A 24,235-nucleotide genomic window follows, 5' to 3' on the forward strand; every position below is an offset into this window, starting at 1 on the left:
AGACGTTATTATTCTCATTTCTTCTGAATAATATCCCTCTCAAGTCTATCGTTCTCTCGACTGGTCCCCGCTTTTGTCTTTCCTCTTCATTTCCCCCCCTTTAGGATCTTCTCTACTCTCTCCCTCACCTGCATTAGCTCAACCTATTCTCCCTACACTTTTCCATTCCCTTCTAACTTCTCGTCCCCTCTCTCATCCTCCTCTTCAGTCGGTGCACTCGCTATCTTTCTGCTGTTCTTTTTCACATTCAGAAGGTGGTTGGTGCGGCCCGGGGTGGGGGTGGCAGGCAGCACCTCATATCCTATCTGCGTATCAATCATGAGGTCCTGTCCACTCAATCCTCCTCTGATCCATCAGCCAGCCTCTCAGCCAGCTCGGGCAGCCTCATCCACACACACACAACACTGACTAATGGCAGTCAAGGCACCTGTGCACAGAACACACCAACCTGCTTTCATTTCACAAACCCAGCAGGTACAGAATATGTAGTATCCCACCAAAGAGATGCATAGCACATGCTTACATCCCAACAATTCTCTCTAATGAAATTAATAATCACAAAATTTTAGAAAATTTTGAGTAATTTTTTAAAACCGATCACATGCCATGCTGGCATCTTCAACTTTCTTGTTTTTTTTGCTGAACAAATCACAAAGGATTCACGGAAAAGAGACAAATCCTAACATTTAAGAAGCTAACACATTTCTGCAGACACAAATTGTAACTGCCATCACTTAGCTGCATAAATTTATCATCAATGCCTTCATTTTGCACATCCCCACCTCCAACACTGCCTCCACGTCGTAACACCCCACCATCGCCAGCCCCAACCCACCTGCTCCTCGCTTACCCGCTAAGCCGATTACACAACGCAACCCTCCTAATCACAGTGCAGCATTTGTAAACACCAATGTCATCAACTGTAGTTCTAAATCTCCTAAATCCCCTCCACCTTTCATCTCACACCACACCAGCAATGCCATTTACTGATGTTTTAATCAACAGTGGTTCTGTCACTGACTGCAACTGTACCGCAGAGAGTATGGGAAAGATGTGTGAAAACCATTTGGAGGAATTCTCTGAATAAATGGTTTCAGAGTTGCTTGTTCCGAAGCCAGAGAGCAGGTTGGAGGGCACAAGTGTGGTGTCTTTTCATGGCACCATAAACCACATGTGTCAAAACATCCCTGTTGCATCATCCCTTCATCCTGACACTTCTGTAATGAAGATATTAAAACACTTTTTTCCTTTGTGATTAAAATGATCGCTGCTCTCCCCCGCAGCCATACACAAGTAAACAAAGGGCCTGTTCGTGCATATATTATGACAACCTTTTCTTCAATTGTGCGTCTGTGCATGTTTTTATGTTTGTGACTGTGTGTGTGTGTGTGTGCATGCAAGGGATTTAAAAACACCAGTTTACTGCTTCATTAGCACCAGATTAGCTATGCTAATGACATGGACCACCACACACAGAGACGTTCTCTTTATGTTCTGAAAGGGATACAGGACTGGCTATGGCTGTGTGTGCGTGTGTGTGTGTGTTGTAGTGCAGGTGTGTACACATTAGTCCTGCATGAATAACTTTGTCCTTTGCAAAAAAAAAGTCAGATAGGCCAATAATAATCATAATTCAACAAAGTATATATGGGTAACAATGTTTTAATTGCATTAATGAGTGAAATGAGAACAGCTTCCAGAAGAGATTAGGGCAGATGGATCAACTGGTGTTGAATATGACCTGCTGTCTATGCGTGTCTGTTTTACTCCCAGAGTAAGATTGATAGTTAGGACACACTAAGATACAACTACATGCTCACGCAACATGGTAATCCAGACCTAAGAAGAAAGCTTCCATGTGCTTCTAACTGATGACACACAACATAAATATAAAATGATTTGTTATTTACCCTATAATAAACTTCCAAAAAATGGTTGTCCTTTAATAATCTGCAACAGAGTTCCACACAGTGATTTGTAATACAAACACCCAAAACTATTCCAAGTGAATTTTATACCACTCCAAAACACTATAAGCACCGATCATCAATCATGTTCTCTGTGTGCGGCAACGACTCAGAAAATTTGTACTGTAACCAAGGTAATAAGCTTCCAAGTGTCTGAAAATATTGAGACAATTTGTGCAGAATGAGTAAGAATAAATATGTGATGGTGGCACTACCTTCTGTCACGGCTCCGGGACCTGTGTGAATGGCGGCTCCTCCCTTTGTCTCTCTCGGCACTTCGACTCCTCCTCCTGTGAGATGAACTGCGGGATGAACTGCTGCTGGAACGTCGTCTCCTCCTGACAGAGAAATGCCCATTTAATTCTGTATTACTGGCAGAATGTGCAGCAGGTCACTTTTTTTATACAGCTAATTGTTGTGTGGTATTGGCAAATCCACAGTGGAACAGACAAATGTGTTCTGAATTCCCACTGCGGTTGATGAGAAAATGTGTTTTCCAAAATTGTGGCAATATATATTTGTTACCCGTAAATAGAACCTCATATGGTCATTTTTGTATAATTGCTGGCTTACTATCAACATGTAAAACTAGAATCAACGCATCTCATCTGGAATTCTTCCCTGTTCCACACACTGAAGTGAATTTGTTTAGCTGTTAATTTCAAGAGCAAATATGTCCTGATGTCCCTGACAACCTAAACTGTTAACTGCTTTGCCTTAGTGAACTCTTGTCCAAGGCCCAAAGCTGCAGAGCCATGCAGGCTGCCCTACGGTTCCTCCACAGGGGCCCTTTGGTTCACTGCTGTTCTTTAATGTGGCTACAGCAGTGAGCGTAGTGTCCATTTTCCAAACAGAACTCACACTGCGTTCTTATTGATATCATGTAGCAGGAGGTATTTACGAGGGTGAATATAGATGCAGAAAACCCCCACTCTGCTACTGCACAAACAGTTTGTGCAATATTCATTATTTAAAATCTCTTTTTTTGTTTAAACAAAACCAAAAAGGCCCAAATCTTTTTCAGCACGCACCCTCAAAAAAACACACATACTGGGTCCTATGGGAGCTTTGCAAGCTAGAGGAGAAGAGAAGAAAAAGGCAAGCAATACAAATAACACAGAGGATGAACTATCAAACCGGATTTGTACCACTTAGAGTAGCGCAGCAAAGATCCATTAGTATTCTAAAGGCTGGATCCCAAGAGCGGGGCCTTATGAAATAACTTCCACAGCCCTCTGCACAACCACTTCACACATTACACAGAAGGAACACAAACAGTAGTGAGCTGAGTTTTGTGTGGTTAAAACACACTTCACAAAAGCCTATGTGAACATAATCTAATAAAACCTGAGGGTTAAAACATGTGCATGGGTGAACACAGAAACCTTTCCGGAGAATAAACAAACCAGTTCATGTCACTTTGAACTCAGGCATGCACACACACACACACACACCTCATCTTGGTCCATTTTTGTATCACACACATAAACGTGGATACAGCTAGTTTCTTTAGATAAACATGTTAATCATGGGCATGATGTCACCACCCCCGTGCATAAGCACTCTTCATCACTCTTCATGTGAGGTCACTTTACACCATTTGTGCACATGAAGGTTGAAACAGCTACAAAATGTGTGCCCTCTTTCATATGAGTCTAGAAACTAGTTTCAACAGACACATGGACACAAGGTCTTGGTTAATTGATCAAAACACACTGCTAATAGATGAGGGACTGTAGTACCAGGGGTACGCTGCCCACCCAGCCCCACCCTGTGCAGGCAGGCAATGACTTCCCATCAGCAGTAATGGACCTTGACCAAGCCTCATAAATAATTACCATCAACTGGCCTTGTCTGAACAGCTACATACAGCCAGTGGCAGCTGTGGATGGATAGATGGATGGATGGATGCCAAGTCAACTCACAGTCATTGGTGAAAATAGTTGCTGTGCTTTGACATGAGTTAAAGTGAATTTTTTTCTTTATACAACCAAACACATCTTTTTAACAACGTATTACCAAAAACAACTTAAGACCCACTCAGAGCCTTACAGCATGGCTTTAATATAATTTATTGTGTTTTATTGGCGTTCTTGTATTGTTTTCTTTTATGGAATATTTATTTATTTTTCATGTTTAAATGTTGCAATTTGCTTTAATGCTGTAAAGCACTTTGGTCAATTTTATAAATAAAGGTTGACTGATTGACTGGTACAAAAAGGTGCACGATCAACCAAAATCTCATTTATATTTACCGGTATGTCCTCTCACTTTAACAAACATAGGGATTTTTAAACCAAATCTACACAAGTGCAAAACAAAATTATGTCGACACCTGGATTCAACATCTGAATGGAGCATTTAAGTTGAAGCTACATAAGGTTTACGTAATAATCAAGCTGCTCTCTTTTCATTACGGTGCTGCAGAATGAAGAAAAAAACTAAAAACCAATGTGCATTTTGATGCCTTCTCTGCACTTATAGTTTCTTCATCTGTCCACATCAGATTCCCCTGGGGTCATCAAATTGAAACATTATTCACTATTTTAATCCATAATTCATGTTCATGTTCAGCAAATTCCAGAAGATCTCATGACCTTTCACAGTGGGAGAAGCACAGGTGTAAACAATTAAATTGATGATTGTGGAGTGTTGGCCTGCACTGTGATGCAGTGGTAGCTGGTATACAGTTAGCACATTCCCCCCATGCCAGCTTCTGTGCGTTGGCAGTAGGTGTGTCTGTGTCTTTGTGTCAGTCCTACAACAGACTCAATGGCAGCTGGGACAAATTCCAGCGACATGAAACCCTGTACAGTATAGAGCGGCAAACAGAAGGTCAGAGTTCATGTTGTAACTATTTACTGGGAGGCTTGAATAAAATATTAATTGTAGTGAGTGACATTTGTGCTTCTCCCAGTGTATCTTTTTGACCCTAAAGCTATTAGGCCTTTTTTGTGATGTAAAGTTTATATCTACCTGATAAAGACACTTGAGAACACTGTAAGACAAAAAAAATCTCAGACCAAAATCCTTTGCAATAATTGAAATAAATGACTTGTGACTGTTAAAACATGGAACACTCATTGATCTTATTCTTAAGGGAAATCATATGCATCATCTGTTGTGTTCCTGCAGGTGAAACACACACACAGAGTGCCCTGCTTGTGGGCTCGCTGGCAGGACAGCCCTCCATCACTCACTCCATCTCCACCTCTTTTACCCCTAGCCTGAAAGCCTCACCTCCTGTCTCTGGAGCGAGAACGGCTCCGGCGACTGGACCGACGACTTCGACTGTTTCTCACCCTGCTGCCAGAGGATGAGGACGATGAGGAGGAAGACGAGGATGACCGACGACGCTGTTTTCTCTTCCTCCTACTCCGACTATCATCCTCACTGTCAGATGAGTGCCGACCCATGATGGCTCTCTGTCACCCAGAATAACACGAAAGATATAGATTTGCTCAATGGCCATCTCTTGGACATCTTTGGCGTGCGCTCATTTTAACAGTACTCTTCTCTACACAACAACCATACAGTGTTTTACGAATACACTCCGCATGCAGGGAGGCAGCATGCGTGTAAATTCAATCACCACAACAGCTGAAACAACGCTGTCATTTTACATATCGGTAAAATAAGGGAAACAAATACATAAAGATGTTAGGTGTGGAGGGCTAGCTAACAGGCTAACTGTGCTAATACAACAAGCGTTAGGCTATAATTCTGGTGCTGACTAAAGCTCAACAGTACCTAAGCGTCACATTTCAGTCAGTAAATGTTACATGAAATATAAAGATAACGTAAAAAACAGATAAGTTTGCTTGAAATGAGAATCCCGCTCCTTACCTTTTCAAACGTTGTGGTTCTTCACAACACAGCCATGCCCTGCTCATAAGACTCTACGTATCAAACCGGAAAGCATCAACTGAGTCCAGGAAGCAGAATCGAGCATGGAGCAATCGATTGAGCGCCTTCATGGTGGGTTAGAATTAGTTCTTTGCACTAAACACGCTAAATAAGCTCTTAATACTGCAACATATTTGTTGACACGTACGTATGGTTTGAAGTATTTATGAGAAAATATTGAAGAAAATTTTAACATAAACAAGTAACAATATTAAGAATTTTAAGGGCACAATACACCTGTAGTAAAGAAATTAGCTTTCCAATATTGTAAGGACGTCAGACGTAATGTGGCCACTTTTAACACTGGAACGGGACAACGGACGGAGCAGCATCATCTATTAATCACTAATGTTTTTTATGTTGTTACACTGCAATAATTGAATTTCATGTTTCAAATATGCTCCAAGTGGATGAGCTTTATTAACGTTTCCGATCCAAACACTCATAGGGCGACCTATATTTGTTTTTGATCAGACAGAACTCACTCATACTCCCACCAGCAAAAACATGTGTGATTTGTGAGATATCAGTGATTGTTTGCATGCGGTTCTCTTCTCAGATAATAGGCGACGTTTCACACCACAACAACAGAATATACACACAACTTTCAACAAAGTACAATGGTTAATTACGCTTCTTTATGAAATTTGAAAATACATACAGTGACAGGCGAGGTGAATTATGACTACTATACTAACTGATGGATCGATAACGTGCATGTAGGAATGGCTGATACGAACTTAATAAGAGTTTCTAGGGCAAATACATACAAGAGGCTTCTTAACACTAATTCATCCTGCTTTCACATGCGGCAGAAATAATAGTAATTAATGCCTAAGGTTCAAGCTGAAACATCGTTAATATTTAATTAGGGGAATTGTTAGAGCCCTTGTGTGGAAATAGAGCTTTATATAGATTATCAATAAACATGCTTTATTATGCATCAAATTCATCCCGACGTTTTCAAAATCCAGCTGTATCCTGTTTCTTGTCTGACTATACGTTGCATCCTCTCCTCGGTTAATTGCCTCCTCTCACCATATACCCTACCTCGCCCGCAAGTGAACCATTGTTTATTTATTTTCGCAAATATAGGCAATCATTTCAACGAGGGGAAGAAAAAAAAAGAAAGAAAAAAAAAAAACAGGCGAGCTGAGAACGTTAATTAGTGAGCCCAATGGCAAAGCATCGCAAGAGGCACTGTAATTAAACGTTTAGCTGCTATTTAACATCCTAATGGCTTAAAAAGTCCGCTGAGAATTAATATGAAGCGATATATAGTCTCTCTAATGATGACAATGCGTAAAAATACATAATTACTGATTAGAAACATAAACCGACCGTGGATAGCGTGGATCTATTGAATAATTTGTGTCCAAACTTTTATATCATACGGTCATATCTATTTCTACATTTTGTCATAATAATAAAAATAATAATAATAATAATATTAATAATAATAATACATTCGTTGACTATTTTTGAAAGAATATAAATTATTCTTCTTTGTTATTAATATTTTTACGAGCAACATTTTTTCTTTCTTTATTTCAAAATAAAAGCCACAATCCATGCTCAGAAACACCCCAGAAACCTATATATGGAAAATATACCGGGCCTAAAGCCAACTATACATCTGGTGCTGAAGTCAAATGTGTTCACTTGAACTTGATCTAAAGCTCCTTGTATAAGTCGACGCTGCTCCTCTCGGCGTCCCAGCTGGTCCGCTTTCACCTCTTTTTCTCTCCGTGTCATCCGTGCGTCTTATTTTTTTCACCCCCAGATCACAGAGATATACTGAGGAAGGACTCCTCATCCATGTGCTTCCCTCTCTCTTGTCATTTTCAGATTTTGTAAGCCACACCCCTGCAGAGAGAGAGAGGGAGAGAGAGAGAGAGGGAGAGAGATCCATGACCATCTCCCGGGTGTTTGAAAAACTAACTCAGGACAATAGCAGCGAATGAGCGCTTAATTAAATTAATTAGTCCTTCTTGTCAATCTTGGATTAATGGCCAATAGCGGCGGCCCTGCTTAATGTTTTTTTTTACTCCGTTCCTTCTCTCTCTCTCTCTCTCTCTCTCTCTCTCTCCCATATCAGTGAAGGGGAAGGGGGGCTCATCCCGGCATCCTGAGGGGAGGTAATTTGCACGGATCAAGGGGGCAAGGCGCCGCAAAGTATAAATACTGTGACTTCAATAGAGGATCACCAGCAGGTTCCCAACTCCGCTACCAAAGGAGGAGGAATTGGCTGAGAAGATATATCTTCATATATTTTTTACCTTTATCCAGAGTTGGCTGCATCACCTTGTATCGTTTTCAAGGGGTCGACTTTTAAACGAGCCACACCATTGATGTCTTAAGCTGTCGTGGAGCAAAGGGAGAGAGTGTGTGAGTGAGTGAGTGTGTGGTGTGGGTGATTTTTTTTTTAAAGAGGAAAGGAAGCAATGATGGAAGAGCTCACCGCTTTTGTGTCTAAGTCTTTCGATCCGAAAGTGAAGGAGAAGAAGGAAGTGATAACCTACAGGGAGGTGTTGGAGACCGGGTCCGCGCGAGCAGGGAGCAGGGAGTCTTTAACAGCGGAGCCGGGAAGCCGAGAGGAGGCGGCCGTAGTTACCAGGAACGTTGCGCTCTCGCCGGGCAGGGAAACGGACATGCTCGGCCCGGAAAGAATCAGGGACGCCGGGAGCCCGAAACTCATTGACGGTAGGAACTGCACGGTGTTAGTAGCTGCTGCACAGCGCTTAGAAACATGGATGTTGGTGGAGGACTTAGAGACTGACACCGGAGGGATGAAGTCCAGGCAGGCTCACAGAACATTTTCAATTTAGTTTAATGCACATTTTATCAGCACACCAGATCAATATAGCTGCATGGGAGACATGGGGGAATTATTCACTGATGAAGGATCAGTTATTTTTATACATAAAAGATGTTTCCAAAAGTTTCCTGCATGTAATTTAGTAGACATTGTTTGTTCTATTTTATTTTTCTTAGTACCTTCATAAAAAGTTCACATTACATATAATAATTTAGAAAAGGCCTAGATATGATAAAGAGCAAAGCCCCGGGTGAAAAGTAATCATACTTCTATTATCATGTCATGTGGCATTTTAAAATGATTTGGAAAACTATTTTAAAACTGCTGAATAAACAGAAATCTAGATTATTATTATTATTATGCATTACACAAGACACTGTCAGTGAGTAGGTCTTTTTCTCCTCTAATTTATCTTCTATATAACATTATATTAAAAATGTTTTAACGAAAGGAGCACACCTGGCTCACAAATCACTGCACCTCAAAGTATTGTCATCCATACAGATGGAATGATAATGGAGGGTTTACATTCAAATCTCCTGTGTATGTGAGTTAATAATGTGTATTTTAACTGCAAAGCAACAAATTAAGTCACAAAAACAGACATTTAAGGTGTAGATAAAAAATACTTTTTTAACTGTTTAATTAAACAGCAACATTTAAATGTCATTTTTTAAAAAGTGTTTCATGCATTCAGGAGAGTGGAGAAGCTGCCTGTGTGTGCAGCCTGGTCAGAGTGCACTCTAGTATAAAATATGGACAAAATAAATAAATATACTGACTGGACAGGACACATCTTGGAGTTGGTGGGATGTAAAAAAAAAAAACAACAACAACATGACATCTGTTGGTCATGGGCAGCGTGGTTAAAAGCGGAACAGCGACAAGCATGTATCAGACATCCAACAGTGGGCACAGCGTTGCATATTTATAAGCAGTAAATAATTAAAGAGGTTTATGTAGCTCTACAAAACATCCGAGCTCTGATAGCTCTCTGATATCTGAGGGCTCGTCTGCCTGTCTGTCTTTCTATAATAACTCAGAGGATTGCGCGTTATGTTGTTAACCTTTAATTTGAGATATATATCCAGCAGACATAGGTGGGTTTTATTTTGAAGAAAATGCGCATGTGTTTAAATGTGTGATTGTGGAGGCCAGTGGTGAGCACAGATTGGAGGTCACCGTGCGGCAACATGGCGTTGATGTTCCCCCCTCTCCTCTTCTCTAAACGCAGGCACCACGGATGTCAAAGAAAGGAAAGAGGACACCAAGCCTATAGAGGACGAGACGCAAACAAAAATCAAACAGAGAAGAAGTCGGACTAACTTCACGTTAGAGCAGCTCAACGAGCTGGAGCGGCTCTTTGACGAGACCCACTACCCGGACGCCTTCATGCGGGAGGAGCTTAGTCAGCGACTGGGACTGTCAGAGGCCCGAGTGCAGGTAGGAAGAGTTCATTATTTAACAGTTAAAAAGGGGCAAAAAAATTACATATATAATAATAATAATAATAATAACACGTGGAAATAAAATAATAATAACGTCACTTCTCTGAAAGATAATTAAAAATTTATTATCAACATAAGCAACAACATATAATAATAATAATAATAATAATAATAATAATAATAATAATAATAATAATAATAATAATAACCACATATTTTCAGATGGAATAAATGAGCAGGCCTGTCACAGGTCATCCCTGAGGGTCTTTGCAGGTTTAAACAGACAGGGAGAAAAAAAAACACCCAAATGTTATTTTTCCTCTCATTATTCTCTGGTTAATTTCCTTCTCAGCCTGTTTTGATTATTTGATGTGTTAATTGACTCCATTAGGGTCTGCTTGTTTCACGAGTGTCTCTCTAATCTTTATTGTCTAAATGCACAAACCTACAAATATTTGTCTTCAGTGTCTGGGTGTCTGTTACCGAGGGCCCGGTTTGTGAGTGCTGCTGTAGTTTTTCATGGGGACAGACCATCTGCGCAGAAACCCAGTAAGACTACAGGAGGAAGAGGGGGGTTAGAGGAGGAGGAGGAGGAGGAGAAGGAGGTGGTGGTGGTGAGTGGTCGTGGGGGGCTCAAACACGGCCATGTAAAACAGGAGGAGGAGGGGGGGGGGGGGCACGATGAACATATAGACCAGTCTGCATCCAAACCTTGCAGCATCTCACTCCTCACTCTTTTATCGGCTCAGAGGAGGACTGGGAGTTCGTCTCCATATTTGAATATATGGCACTGAAAAGAAATCAGAAAATCGGGCTCAAACTCGACCCCTCCCCAAAACACAAAGTTAAAACCAGCTTTTTTTTGCAGGGCTCTCCCGGCCTGAACTGGAATCTCACCAATAAGGCGCATTGTGTCCCGAACGACGAGCACAGCTCAGGGATTTACATAAATTATGTATTATTTTCTATCCAAATCAAGAACAGCTCCCTCCCTCTCTCTCTCTCTCTCATCTCTGTCAGAGCATTATATCTCTTTACCAGTTGCACGCAGAGACCACACATTTATTTTGATTCATTTTGTAAAAATACAGCCACGATCAATAAGAGAACATTTGCTTTTATCATCGCAATAAATTATAACCTACCTGAAATGTGCACAAAAGGACTTCCCATTGATCAATAAATAAAGCCAGTTGACAGCCAAATCAATATGATATTTCAATCATGCTTTCACTACGTGTGTGTATGAGTGTGTGTGTGTGTATATATATATATATATATATATATATATGGGCCTACAATGTAAAGAGAGAGAGATTGCAGATTGACACGTTGTATTGTGGGCTAATTTAGCCCGGGCTTTGTCTGAGAGATTCAAAGCAGATTATCATAGTAATAAACCGTTTAATCTGTGTTCCAAGGCGTTTCTCTGAAATTGACGCTTGTCGATTTCAACAGAAGGAGAAGTGAGCTGTCTTTGAAGCGGCTCTTTGTATGTGTGTGTGTGTGTGTTGTGAGCAGTGTTATGGCGGTGATTAGACAAAACTGCAAGGCATTTAAACGTTTCTCTGACATGGATTTTCTGCAGATAAGGGTAATTAATTTCAGCGGTCATTTAATGAGAGGGAGACGGAAAGGGAAAGAGAGGGAGATGCTCTCAGATCGCTTTGCTCTGATGTCCAAAACCGTAATAGCATTGCTGCTATTCGATATCCGAGAGTCCATTCAACTCTTCAGGGACACTAATCTATAGAAAGATGAAACCAACGCTGACAAGGTTATTTATTATAGTCCAATAGTTCTGCACGTTTCCAACAAGAGTGTTTCTATTCTCCTAATGTGATTTTTTGATTTTGTTGTGTTGCTCTACTCTCTGCTGCCACCCCCCATCCTACTGTTGTAGACTAAATGTAATAATTAAAATCTGGGGTTAAGCAGTTCCATTAATATTTCAGTGCTCCTCTGGGATATTGTTTTTTCTGCGGTTGTTGTCACTTTGAGAGGAATTACACATGGCCTCACAAGCAGCTGCCAATCAGTGGGTCTCTAATTAATTTCTGTCCCTGCAGGTTTGGTTCCAGAATAGAAGAGCCAAATGCAGAAAACAGGAGAACCAGTTACATAAAGGTACACTTTCATCCTGCACACCCCACAGACAAAAGACACAAACTATATGCTTTATTTCTATTCTATTTTACTGCACCACCCTTCATCTTTAAGCACGGTTGCTGCTATTTGGCTGCTTGGTTTAATTTCCACTTAATGATACCATCAAAAGCACCGTGATTTTTGTTTATGTTGGACCTTATTAAAGTTTATTCCGACAATCAGCTTACTGCTCGCACAGTTTACTCTTTGTGGCGTTGAATATTCCCTCTCACAATTAGGCTATCATTTGTGTGTGTGTTTTTTTTTGCAGGAGTCCTGATTGGAGCAGCAAATCAGTTTGAAGCTTGTCGTGTAGCGCCATATGTCAACGTGGGGGCTTTACGGATGCCATTCCAACAGGCAAGTGACTTTGAAGCGTCTAGTCTTAAAAAGCAGACCAATCCCACCCACCCCCTCTCTCACACCACCCCACCACTGCTGTCTTGGCACAAGCTCTGCCCAAGTGCTATGCAGAGACTCCAGTTCCAATTGTAGGGGGTAACCAAACTCTTATTGCCACACTGACAAAAACACTGTGCCAACACTGCGAAGTCTGTACAGCCTAATTGGAAAATTCCCTTTATTGTTTTTTTTTTGGACCATGTATGTGTTTTTTATTAAAAACACAAACATATTAGTAAAAGCTAGACTGACAATAAAAGGGAAGCTATGCACACACCCTTAAATGAAATTCTTTTTTGATATATGGAGCAGCATGTGCACTTGTGGGGGGGCAGAGGTACTTTTGCGCACCCCCGTTTCTGGGTTGAGTTTGTTAAGCCCCCAAATAAGAACTCAAGATTTGACCTTTGACTCAAAGAGTTGTAGCAGCCAACAAGGCTCATCCAACTACACCTGCCAAGATCTTTTAACTGCACCATATTATAATAAAGTATATAATTAGTCACACTGGTGAAATGACACTTCAGACATCCCACTGCAAATTTAACGCATGTTCTCCCCCTTCTCTCCCCCCCATCCGTGCGTCCCGTCCTGTAGGATAGTCATTGCAACGTGCCGCCCTTCTCCTTTCAGGTGCAGGCGCAGCTACAGCTGGACAGCGCCGTGGCGCACGCGCAACACCACCTGCACTCTCAGCTGGCGGCGCACGCGCCCTACATGATGTTCCCCGCGCCTCCGTTCGGCCTGCCTCTGGCCACCCTCGCAGCAGAGACCGCCTCCGCCGCGGCCGCCGCCGCCGCCGCCAAGAACACCACCAAGAACTCCAGCATCGCCGACCTGAGACTGAAGGCCAAAAAGCACACGGCCGCGCTGGGACTGTGACGCCGGGGAGACGGGAGGACGGGACGCGTGGACACTCTGCGGCCTGAAAGACACTTTATGCTTGTTCAAAGTGAAAAAACACATGAGGACAAAGTGAGAAAAAATATCCATGAACGTTATTTATGTTTTTTTAAATGAAGGACGACGAGTATACATATAAAATATAGGCTATTTATGAGATAAAGACGATGAAAAAGAGACTGTGACGTGATAGCCTACGCTTTCTGGACGCTGAAAACAGAGGCGCACGGGGTGGACAGCAAGGCTGTGCAGGCTCCTTCTCTGCAGCCACATGGCTGAGGAGGCCGGCGGGATACCCCGAGGAGGAGGAGGAGGAGGATGCAGCTGGGTCGGTCGATACTTTGTCAAACAAGGCGAACCATTCTGCAGTTGTTTTTGTTTTAATATAATATTATTATTGTTCTGATTTCATTTTGAACCTATATAGAGGCGGGCCTCGGTATATTTCAAAACACTCTCTGTAAAAGGACAGAGCGGGATTTTCTTTGACAAAAATCATCGTGACAAAAAAAGGGACAATAATGGAAGTGTTTCTCTTTTCTCTGTTTGTTGTCCAATTTGAAAAAATGCCTCAGCAGTGTTTGCATGAGTTTGTCTTCACGGATGAATTGATGTGAGCCACCTTCCTTACCCTCTCCCCCATCTCTCCCTTTTTTTCCTCTCAGAGGAAGGGAATGAATGTTTGGCCTATATCTGACCTCGTCTGGACCTCCTCTGGTAAAGGTGAAACACCAGAAATGTGAGATTGTAGGCTACAACATGCTTTCTTTGTCTAGTGTCCATTTAACTTAACTTACGAGGTGATCTGTCCCCACTTCTGAAGGAGGACCTTACGTCATAAACGCCACCTTTACATAAACACAGCGAAGAAATGACAGCAAAACACACGAGGACTGTATGCGAATCGGTACGGGCAACGTGTAAAATATGTTTATACACCAGAAAACATGCATTATTTTTATTATTTAGTGGCTTTATGAATGCCTTGTGGGGAAGTTTGTTCATTTTTGTATTTTACTTTATTTCCGTGTATTAAAAAAACACCATGTGCTTTCTGTATGTAATTTTGATGTTTTTATAACAGTGGAAGTAACTCATCTGAGGCACAGGTTTCTTACAAAAAGAAGCAAAAAAAAAAGAATAGTCATGAAATTGTTTTAATTTTTTTCCATCACATGTGAAACGTGAGTCCACCTAAACAAAAATGTTTTTTGTTCGTATAATAAATTAACAAATTTTCTTTAAAGAGTTGACATTTTTTACAACTAAAATTATTATTATTGTTATTAATATTATTATTATTATTATTATTATTATGGTGCCTTTACGTGTTTCAATAATTCATGTCTGTAGCTATAGAACCTTTGATAACGTCACAGTTGTGACAGGCCCGTTTAGTCAGGAACATGCAGTGTGTCTTGCTGCCAATGCCAAAGCAATGCATTATTCATAGTTTGGTTATGGAGGGTTTGTAGAGGAGGACTGGTAATTTCCAGTACAAGCAGGAAGGAAAAAAAAATAACAGGCAGATAAAGGATGAAAAACAAGAGAAAAAGATTAGGATCATTCAGTGACTCAAAGATAAAGTTATGCAGCATTTAACTCGATGCACACAATTATATTTCTTTTATTTAAGAGACTGTAATGACTGTGTTATACTTACAGGAAATTAAATCCCTCCAGACGCATTAGGCAATCCCAGTGGACTAATAATAATGATATAAAACCAGATGGATTTTCAATTTAACTCCACACATTGTTTGTCTGATTTGGCCTCAATTATAATACATTTAACTAACTAAACATTTACATTTATTGGCAGTATTTATGATATAAATACAGTTATAGGCCCTCTGGATCCTCATCTTGCATGGGTTTGTCTAATTGTAATATATCTATTTTTTTCTGTGCCATAGACTAAAATTGGACATTCTGCATGCAAACATTTAGGCAGCTCACAGCGCATAACAAAGCCAGGCTCTGTGTAAACTCAGACTTATTAACGCCTGCCTCACTTGACTTACAAATTCGCCTGATTCATTTCCTGACATCTTAACCACCTCTTATTGAACATTTAATAAACACCTGACACGAGGAGCCTATAATCATAGGAATCCAGATCGCATTACGCTTCCGATATTTCCCACACACACACACACACACACACACAAAACACAATGTCTTTAGCTATTAATTAATACTGATCTCACAGAGTCTGCACTATAGAGTCTGGGGTGTTTGTGTATCTCGGTGTTTTGGGGCAGGATTTAGACGCCAAAACTATTGAATTATTGATTCTAAGCCTCGCCAGTAATGGAGGAGACGAACTGGGGAAACTGCTGAGCCGGGGGCGCGCATGCTGTCCTGCGATGGAACAGACGCACACTGGAGTCGGGCGTAGGGTGATGGTGGGGTGGGGGGAGTGCCTGCCTGCCTGCCTGTGTGTCCTGCAACTGTCCCGCTCAGGAAGATGTGTGTGTGTGTATGAGAGTACGGTCAAATGGTTTATTATACATTCATACCAGGTTTGGATGATTTTAAAAAATCATCCATTAAATGTTAACTTCAAAGTGTCACTATTCAAATTATTAGTTAGAGTAGTGAGTGAGTTTATGAAGGAATAATTATTCTTCCATGGCATCATCTGAAGGATTTATCTACCTGAAGAGTCTGTGCTCTCCTTTCTTTTCCTTCCTACACTTGATACGACAGCAGCCAGAAGTCTGTATTAGCTGTTAGTGTGCTGTTGTGGAGTGGACCAGCAGCTGTATCAGCACGTTCAGAGGTGTAGTGCTACAGTGGAGGGCCTCTGCTCTGAGGGGGCCCAGGAGACAATGAGACGGGGACACACAAGTGCTCTGATTAGACATGGAGACAACGATTGCTCACACTCTCCTCTCAACACACTCTTAAGACACACACACACACACACACACACACACACACACACACACACATACACACAGCCAGCCAGGAGCCAGCCATTCAAGCTTCTTCTTCTTCTACTAAATGCCCCCAAATTTTACACTTTCTTTTTTATGCCCTTTTCTATAAAACAACTCAATGGAAAACAGCACTGGACATTTAAATATAAACTCAAATGCATGTAAGCAAACTCACACACCCACACACACACACACACATCATCATCATAGCTGGTGAGTCAGAACAGCACTCGACACCATGGAATCCTTCATATCAACTGGTGCTGTCTTGTTGCTATATTTACCCCACTACAACCCCTGAGACAAATACACTCATTTCCCGCACTCGGCCCTTTATTTAAATTATGGCATGTTAAACAATCACACTGAGCTGTTTTTTTTAACTGCCACTTTTTTATTTATTTATTTATTATGCATGTGAACGGCTGTAGTAAACTGTGTTGTATACACTGTTTTGTGCGTGTATGAATTTTATGTGAAAACTTATAAGAGAGCTCCCTCTCTCTTCTTTTCTCTCTAAGGGTTTGCCTTTGTTACATGTTAGGAGTGCTCAAAGAGCGGGGCGCACACAGCATTGCACCAAAGACAACAGCCATCAGGAGCAAAGGCAGATAAAAGACCAACTTCAAAGACATCAAATAGAGCGAAAGTGAAAAAAGAAACCTGCTGAAAACTCCCTCCAATAGCACTCAGACCAGCAATTAGGACGCTGCCGTATCGCTGCCTGTTATCACATGCATGCACTGTATAGGCCTGGGTGGCTAACCGCAGCACTCGGTGTGGGTTGCAGTCAACAGAGAATTATAACATTTATAGAGCTTGACTGCAACACTATTTAATTTCACTGTAGGATGAAAAGTGGGTGTTCACACAGATTTGACCCCTGCTATGACCAGGGAAGCTTAACCGTGGTGATTACAGACACAGAAAAACAACAGTCTCCATCTCCAGCTCCTTCTATTCAGCAGCTAAGTAGAACAAAACAAAACAGAGGTCAGAACAAAACAAGAAGTCTAATTGTTTCACTGTTTCCTGTTTAGGTGCCCCAGGGCAATCTACACATTTCTATGTACTGGGTGCATTTTATTTGTTATTAATTCATTTCCAGTTGCAGCTGGTTTGCAGATTAGAGAGATAACATAATATATAACTCCCTGCCCTGGGAAGAAGACATAACAAGACATAAAGTGTTGAGACCTGTGGACATTAGTAACCCTGAGGGGGTTTTGTTGTTTCCATTGGAAAAAAAGGTGACATTTGGTGTATAGTCGATGAACTGGGGAGGTGAATTTGTGAGCATTTTGGTCTCAGAGAGAATGAGAACAAAATGAAGACAGAGAGAGAGAGAGAGGGGGAGGGAGAGGGCTGGAGTGGTGAGGGGCACACAGTAAATGTTAAACATTTGGCCCATGCCGCTCTGTATTTACAAGCTGGTAAGATCCAATCATCTGTGTGTGAGCATAATCGAGTACTTGCTTTTCAATCATCAGATGTTTGTACACAGACTCTTAAATTACAAAAAGCCTTTTGGAAACACAGGCCTAACTCATCTCATATTGATTGTATTCACGCCGTCTGAAGTTTACAAAATGTCATTTTAAAATGTCATGAAAATGACAAAAAAGCCGACAAATCACCCAATATTTGTATCAGGATGCTCGAGTGTCTTTTTAATGTGGGCAAATCCGGGGAGGTCCATGATCATTCATTCTGGGGTTAAATGCTTTTTCAACATTCTGTCCAGAGAACCATTTATGACCATTTATATATCTGTCAGCTGCATTCAAATGCTCTCTGAACCGGTGACAGACATGTGTGGTCAAGGCAAAGTTTGGATGTGATGGAAAATGGGCCCATGGTTTTCAGTGTAAGCATCAATCACCTGTGTACTGTAAATGTTATACTCATAAAGCTGCTAGCTGTTTTCACATAGTCATAAATCTAAGTATGCACACTACAAAAATCAATATGTCTTCTTGATGTTAGAAAACATACAACTCTATGATGGATATACTGGGTGCATATTACTTACACTTTTCCATTCTGTAACATAGCTGCATGCAAATACATCATAACTTCATGAAAAAAGCATCATGACTCCATCAGAATGTGACAGTAGGAATCTATAAACATCTCCAATACTGCTCCATGTAATTGCACTTGAGCTATAAGAAAACGTGCCAACAGGTCAACAATGTCAGCATGTGTAGAAGTTACAATATAATACTATATAGTTATGATTACACTGTTTAAATCTTTATTAAGAGCTAAGAAGTGTCATTAAATGATTCAATAACAGATACCTCCAAATACCAAAATGTCCCACCACAACATAAAAAAGGCCCATTTGGTCGATATGACACATGGTTACATTTATGCTAAGGGATCATATGGACGTATTGCCCGATGTCATCTGATTATAGGACTAATATAGTTGGTCTCTGTTAGGTTGGGAATTGTGGGGGTACATGCAAAAGACTCAGGAGTCTGGGGTTTAAGTCCCCTAATACCGCAACTTGTTTTGTTTTCACTGAGGCTGAACTTAGCCTAAAAACACTACCAAAAAATTGGCTGCTGCTGCTGTCATGGCTACCAAAATGACGCGTCCCAATCTTGCATGCACTGTTTTCACATGACCACAAGAGACCAATAGCTATGTAAACAGTTTAGGTCAATAACCTTCAAAATTCGGCTTAATGGCTGAACCATTACTCACTTTTCTATAAATCTATATATACTCCACACTACCTAAATGTGCACTTCACTTCACAGCAGCTTCCTTGGCTGCCATTTTAACATGATAGATAGTTGCTTTGTGGCTTCTCTGTCCACCACCTAGCCAAGATGGTAACCACTGAGGTGGAAAATAATCCCTGGTTTCACAATAAATGTTTGGACCTTCATGCCTACTGCATCTCTGTATTGCATACTGCTTGTTACTATAACTGTGAGAGTGAATGATAAGATAAGATAAGATAAGATAAAACTTTATTAATCCCGAAGGAAATTCTTGTGCCAGAGGTATCAAGTTACATTAAATGCAGTTAAGTACAGAGTATAAGAGTATAAGTGTCACTATAATCCAAAATTAGAGTACAGTACGCAGTATGAGCACAATATATGATACATGGATACAAATATGGAGATGTAAGGTGCTAAGTAAACATAAATATAGACCAGTGGAGGGAATGACAGTGATGCCTGACATGATTATCTAGCGCTTCTCTCTACAGAAAGGGGAGGAGTTATACAGTCTGATGGCCACTGGCAGGAAGGACCTCCTGTGGCGTTCTGTGCTGCTCCTCGGTAGTCTCAGTCTACCGCTGAATGTGCTCCTGTAGGACAGCAGTGTGTTGTGCAGGGGGTGAGACGTGTTGTTACGAATACTGAGGAGTTTCCTCAGTATCCTCCTCTCTGTCACCTCCACCACAGACTCCAGCTCCACTCCCAGCACCGAGCCAGCCTTCCTAATGAGCTTGTTGAGTCTGTTGGTGTCGGCCATCTTCATCCTGCTGCCCCAGCACACTACAGCGTAGAAGATGACGCTGGAGACCACCGAGTGGTAAAACATCTGCAGCATTTTCTGGCAGACGTTAAAGGATTTGAGTCTCCTCAGTAGATACAGGCGACTCTGTGCCTTCCTGTATATTGCCTCTAAGGTCATGTATGTATAATGTATGAATGCATTAAAAATACCACCTCTATGCGATAATGTAATTTGAGACCAAGTCTATAGCTGACAGATAAACATCCTGATCTGTAGAGTAAATGTACAAATAACTCAACATTGTATGTATACAAGCTTCATGAAAGACTACTTGCATCGACCAATACATTTTGATAGAGTGGGCTACAATGAATGTTTATATTCACATAATTTGTACCATGTTTATGGCAACTTTCTATTCCCACAGCTATACATTAAGATAAATATTTGTGTTTTAGTACTGACAGACAACCCCGTAAGCAACAGTGTCACTTGAGACTGTAGAAAGTTTTATTCCACAGAAACAAGTCATTACATAACCATCCAAGTGTACAGTATGTACTATTCAATGTAAGAGAATTACCTGTGAAACTTCACCTGTCCTGAGTATCCTCCTATATTAATAAAGCCTTGAGACAGTGGAATGTGGGAGCCAAGGGTCAAGTGCTTTAGAAGTAATAGAATTTTAAAGCAGGACAGCGCTTGTCATCCAGGGCATCTTATTCAGATGTTTTCATTGATCCTGCCACTTGTGTCCCATTATTGATACAGCAGTATTGACAGCTGCATTGCTATGGTAATTTACTCCTTGGGCGAGTGCATGTAAGTTGCTGTGCGTGGGCTGGGAGATAAATACATACCACACACAAGCACATGCACATGCCTTATTATAGGTCAATAGGATGAACATGAAACATTATGTATAATGGTTAGTGGGGGGGGGGGGGGGGGGCATGTCAGGTTCAACTGGGCACAGCAGGCTGAAAGAATGCATCCAGTTTCGATACAGGCTAATATAAACTGATGTTGCAAGCTGAGTAAAAGGCAGACAAAAAGCGAAGAGCTGACTGTGCTGCATTATGGGGCCAAGGAGGCATCGGAGGCGGCAGGACCCTGTAGCGCTGCGACCTTCTATTGCATTACAGTGTTGGCTCAACAATCTGCCAACGTCTAATTAAATAGGCCTGCATTACCTTCCTCCACAGCGTGGTGTGTGTGTGAGAAGTACACTATCTCATTCTGAAATGGGATGTAAAAATAGATCTCATAACTTAGCCCTCATACACGCTCCCTCCCTCCCCTCCCTCCCTCCTGTGATATCTCCATAGTGTGTGACAGTCCCTCTTTGTCTCTGACTTCCTCACACTCTTGTTTTTCAGGCTCTTTATATCTTTCTTCTCCAGTAAGCTAAACAAAGAATGCGGCTGTTGGAATTTGTCTGTGTAGCTGTTGCATTGCTCCCAATTTAATGCAAGATTGTGTTTATTCAGTGCATCCAGTGATGACTACAATGTGCAAAAACAGACAATGGAAAGAATGGGCAATAGTTTTGCTTCTGCAAGAGTGATTCATGAAAACTTTAACAACACTGGATGGCACTGTGTGTGCGGTGAACAAAACTTTCCCCCAGTTTTTTTTTGTTTTGAAGTGGGAAAAAAATGTCAAGGAAGTGACACATGTATTGAGAATGAATATAGCATGCATCCTAAAATAGCTGACACTTGCTGCTGCCGATAACTGGTTGCGTTATAGAACAGAAGGAGCGAGCTGATTGAAAACAACTGTATCTCTCAACTGGCACTGATACTCATAAACTAGTTTTAACATTGTGACCTGAAAGTTGGGTTGTCAGCTGACTGACAATGAATTTGGACCAAAGAGAATGGAAGGCAGAGAGGGGCAGAGAGAGAGAGAGAAAGAGTGAGAGTCCCACAGAGAGAGAAGCTATAGGAGGACAAGGGCAATGATATGAGGAGCACAGATAGACGGAGGAGCATGTTGGAGGAGGCAGGCAGAGGTGCCAAAGACGTGAGTGTGCCAGAGAGGGAGCACTTTGTTGAGCTAAAGCATTTTTGAGAGAGCATCTCTTATCTTAATGATGACAGGGACCCTTTTAAAGGGTCACATGTAACACAGTGTGTACTGGAAGTGCTCTTATAGGACCACCTAAGAGAAGCTGGGAGAGTGAGATGCTTTATGTCTACAGATTGGTTTTATTCTGTAAAACTGTGCTTTAAGTAAGACACAGAGAGACATGGACTTCATTAGGATGGGATTTTCTGTGCATTCTGGTGCAGGGATTCTGGTTGAGGAACAGAATAACTTAAAGGAGTTTTGGGAAAAAGTCTAATATGAGTTAAATGAGAAGATTGGTCACATTCATGTCTGTATATGGAAAAGTCTATTGCCAGCAGCTTAGCTTAGCAGAGAACAAGGAAAATAGACATCAAGCCAAGCATTGCTGGAACCACACGGTACCTTCACAGACAACATTTTCCCCCAAAATATCTACATCGTCCAAATGAGTACAAGGTCCATAAATGTAACACTTCATTAATAAAAAAGTTTAACTCCAACATCACTCAGCCACCTGTACTGGGTTGAACAGCAATAGGATGCAACTGGAAACATAACCTCAAAGGTTAACTGACAAACACAGAGACCTATTAAAATGAACAGTTTGCTGCTACATAAGGTTGTGAGTGGCTGCCAGGCAAACAGGAGCTCCAGCTCCAACTAACAAAATGTAGTATTACATGTTTATACTGTAGGTTGTTGGCATGTTGATGAAGATTCTCAGTCATCTATGTCATTTTCATTCGAAAGGTTGAAGCGAGGCAACTAGACTTGGTTGGAGTTGGTGGAGTTTTCTCGAAGACGTTTCGCTGCTCCTCCAAGCAGCTTCATCAGTTCAGCTCAGAGGAGCAGCAGGAAGTCTTCGAGAAAACTCCACAAGTCCAGTTTTCAAGCCTTGACCTTTAGAGTAGGTTGTTGATAGTGATGTGGCACTTTGTTTGGCTTAGATAGAAAAAAGTCAAGCTCGCCGTTTCCACATATTTCCAGTGGGCAAAGCTAAGTTAATGAGCTTCCATGTTTTTTTGGTTTAACAAATTGTCTAGATTCACAAGCTAAAAGTGTGTTTAAATACAATCTTTGTCGACAACTCATGCATATAAGCATCCATAACTACTTCCTTAAAAAGTATGACAACATAGAATCATTTTTATTTCAGTTTATCCTGGTTGTTTGTTTGTTTTTGTCAGTTTTACATCTATTAACAGTTCAAACTACCAGTATAAATATTAAAAAAACTCCATTGAATTGTTTTAAAAAAAAAACTAAATTTATTGATGGATGTTTCAGTAAGACAGAAATGACTATGCCTATGTTGTTGTTTTTTATGTGTAATCATGAAAAGATTACACAAAGAACTCAGCAGTATGACTCTTGGTAATTTATCTATTGACACATACACAGCTATCTAGCGCTAGCATTTCATGAAAAGATTACACAAAGAACTCAGCAGTATGACTCTTGGTAATTTATCTATTGACACATACACAGCTATCTAATAAACAATGCAACATACAATTGGTCCATATGAGTAGGAGAAAAGCAAAAAATATAATATTCTGGGAGCATATAGTCTACATGTAGAGTTGCATCACTTTTAAATGCAATACTATAATATTTCCTGTGATTTAAAGATTAGATTCTCGTTGAGCTCTGACTGAACACAAAAACATAAAAATGTTTTTTCCAGCAATTTTCTTTACTCATCTAACACTTTACAAGATATAACTGTTAGCTCTTCACTGCTGCTAACATCAACACTTTTTCATATTAGTCACATTTGTTTACTTTATTCCCTAAAAAGCCACTTTTGTTTGGCGAGTGGGCTGTGTAAATATAGCACTGCTTCTCTGAGAGAGAGGCTTTAGTAGCTCATGATGGAGCAAATACAATGTATCTTTATCATATTTCCTTTGGGTGATATTTACAATCCCAACACTCATATCACTGTGATTTCCTCTAAATACTATTAGAAATAATTTGAGGGGGAAACAGTAACATGCTGCAGTAACTGAACTTCTCATAAGTGCTCACTCAATTGGCTCTACGACCAAAATATGAAATGAAAACCTGCAGCTGAGAGCCTGCAGACCACAGAGAGATGGTGTAGTGTGGTCTGGAGGGCGTAGTGTGGACAC

General features: G+C 40.9%; 2 protein-coding genes across 2 annotated transcripts in view; one reads left to right on the top strand and one right to left on the bottom strand.

The window, feature by feature from the left end:
* The window catches only part of rsrc1 (arginine/serine-rich coiled-coil 1), a 97,002-nt gene extending 91,115 nt beyond the window's left edge, over positions 1 to 5,887 (bottom strand). The window contains exons 1-3 of the mRNA XM_028419755.1: positions 5,814 to 5,887; positions 5,208 to 5,392; positions 2,183 to 2,305 (exon numbers count right to left, since the gene is read on the bottom strand). Of these exons, the coding sequence (XP_028275556.1) occupies positions 2,183 to 2,305; positions 5,208 to 5,383 (299 nt within the window). The 5' untranslated portion in view covers positions 5,384 to 5,392; positions 5,814 to 5,887. The remainder of the gene's footprint in view (positions 1 to 2,182; positions 2,306 to 5,207; positions 5,393 to 5,813) is intronic.
* Positions 5,888 to 8,191: 2,304 nt separating this feature from the next.
* Positions 8,192 to 13,806, top strand: shox2 (shox homeobox 2). Its single transcript, XM_028419929.1, has 5 exons — positions 8,192 to 8,576; positions 9,926 to 10,134; positions 12,209 to 12,266; positions 12,559 to 12,647; positions 13,287 to 13,806. Exons 1-5 carry the CDS (start codon positions 8,318 to 8,320, stop codon positions 13,569 to 13,571), a joined length of 900 nt encoding a protein of 299 aa, XP_028275730.1. The 5' UTR covers positions 8,192 to 8,317; the 3' UTR covers positions 13,572 to 13,806.
* The last annotated feature ends 10,429 nt before the right edge of the window (positions 13,807 to 24,235 follow it).

This window comes from Parambassis ranga, chromosome 13 (genome assembly GCF_900634625.1).
Source record: "Parambassis ranga chromosome 13, fParRan2.1, whole genome shotgun sequence".
NCBI classification, from domain to species: domain Eukaryota; kingdom Metazoa; phylum Chordata; class Actinopteri; family Ambassidae; genus Parambassis; species Parambassis ranga.

What these genes read in the sequence shown, in the direction of transcription:
- shox2 (XM_028419929.1), top strand. Translation starts at nt 8,318, where the DNA reads ATGATGGAAGAGCTCACCGCTTTTGTGTCTAAGTCTTTCGATCCGAAA. An exon ending in TGTCAGAGGCCCGAGTGCAG is followed by an intron (nt 10,135 to 12,208) that starts GTAGGAAGAGTT and finishes CTGTCCCTGCAG; the next exon opens with GTTTGGTTCCAGAATAGAAG. An exon ending in TACGGATGCCATTCCAACAG is followed by an intron (nt 12,648 to 13,286) that starts GCAAGTGACTTT and finishes CCCGTCCTGTAG; the next exon opens with GATAGTCATTGCAACGTGCC.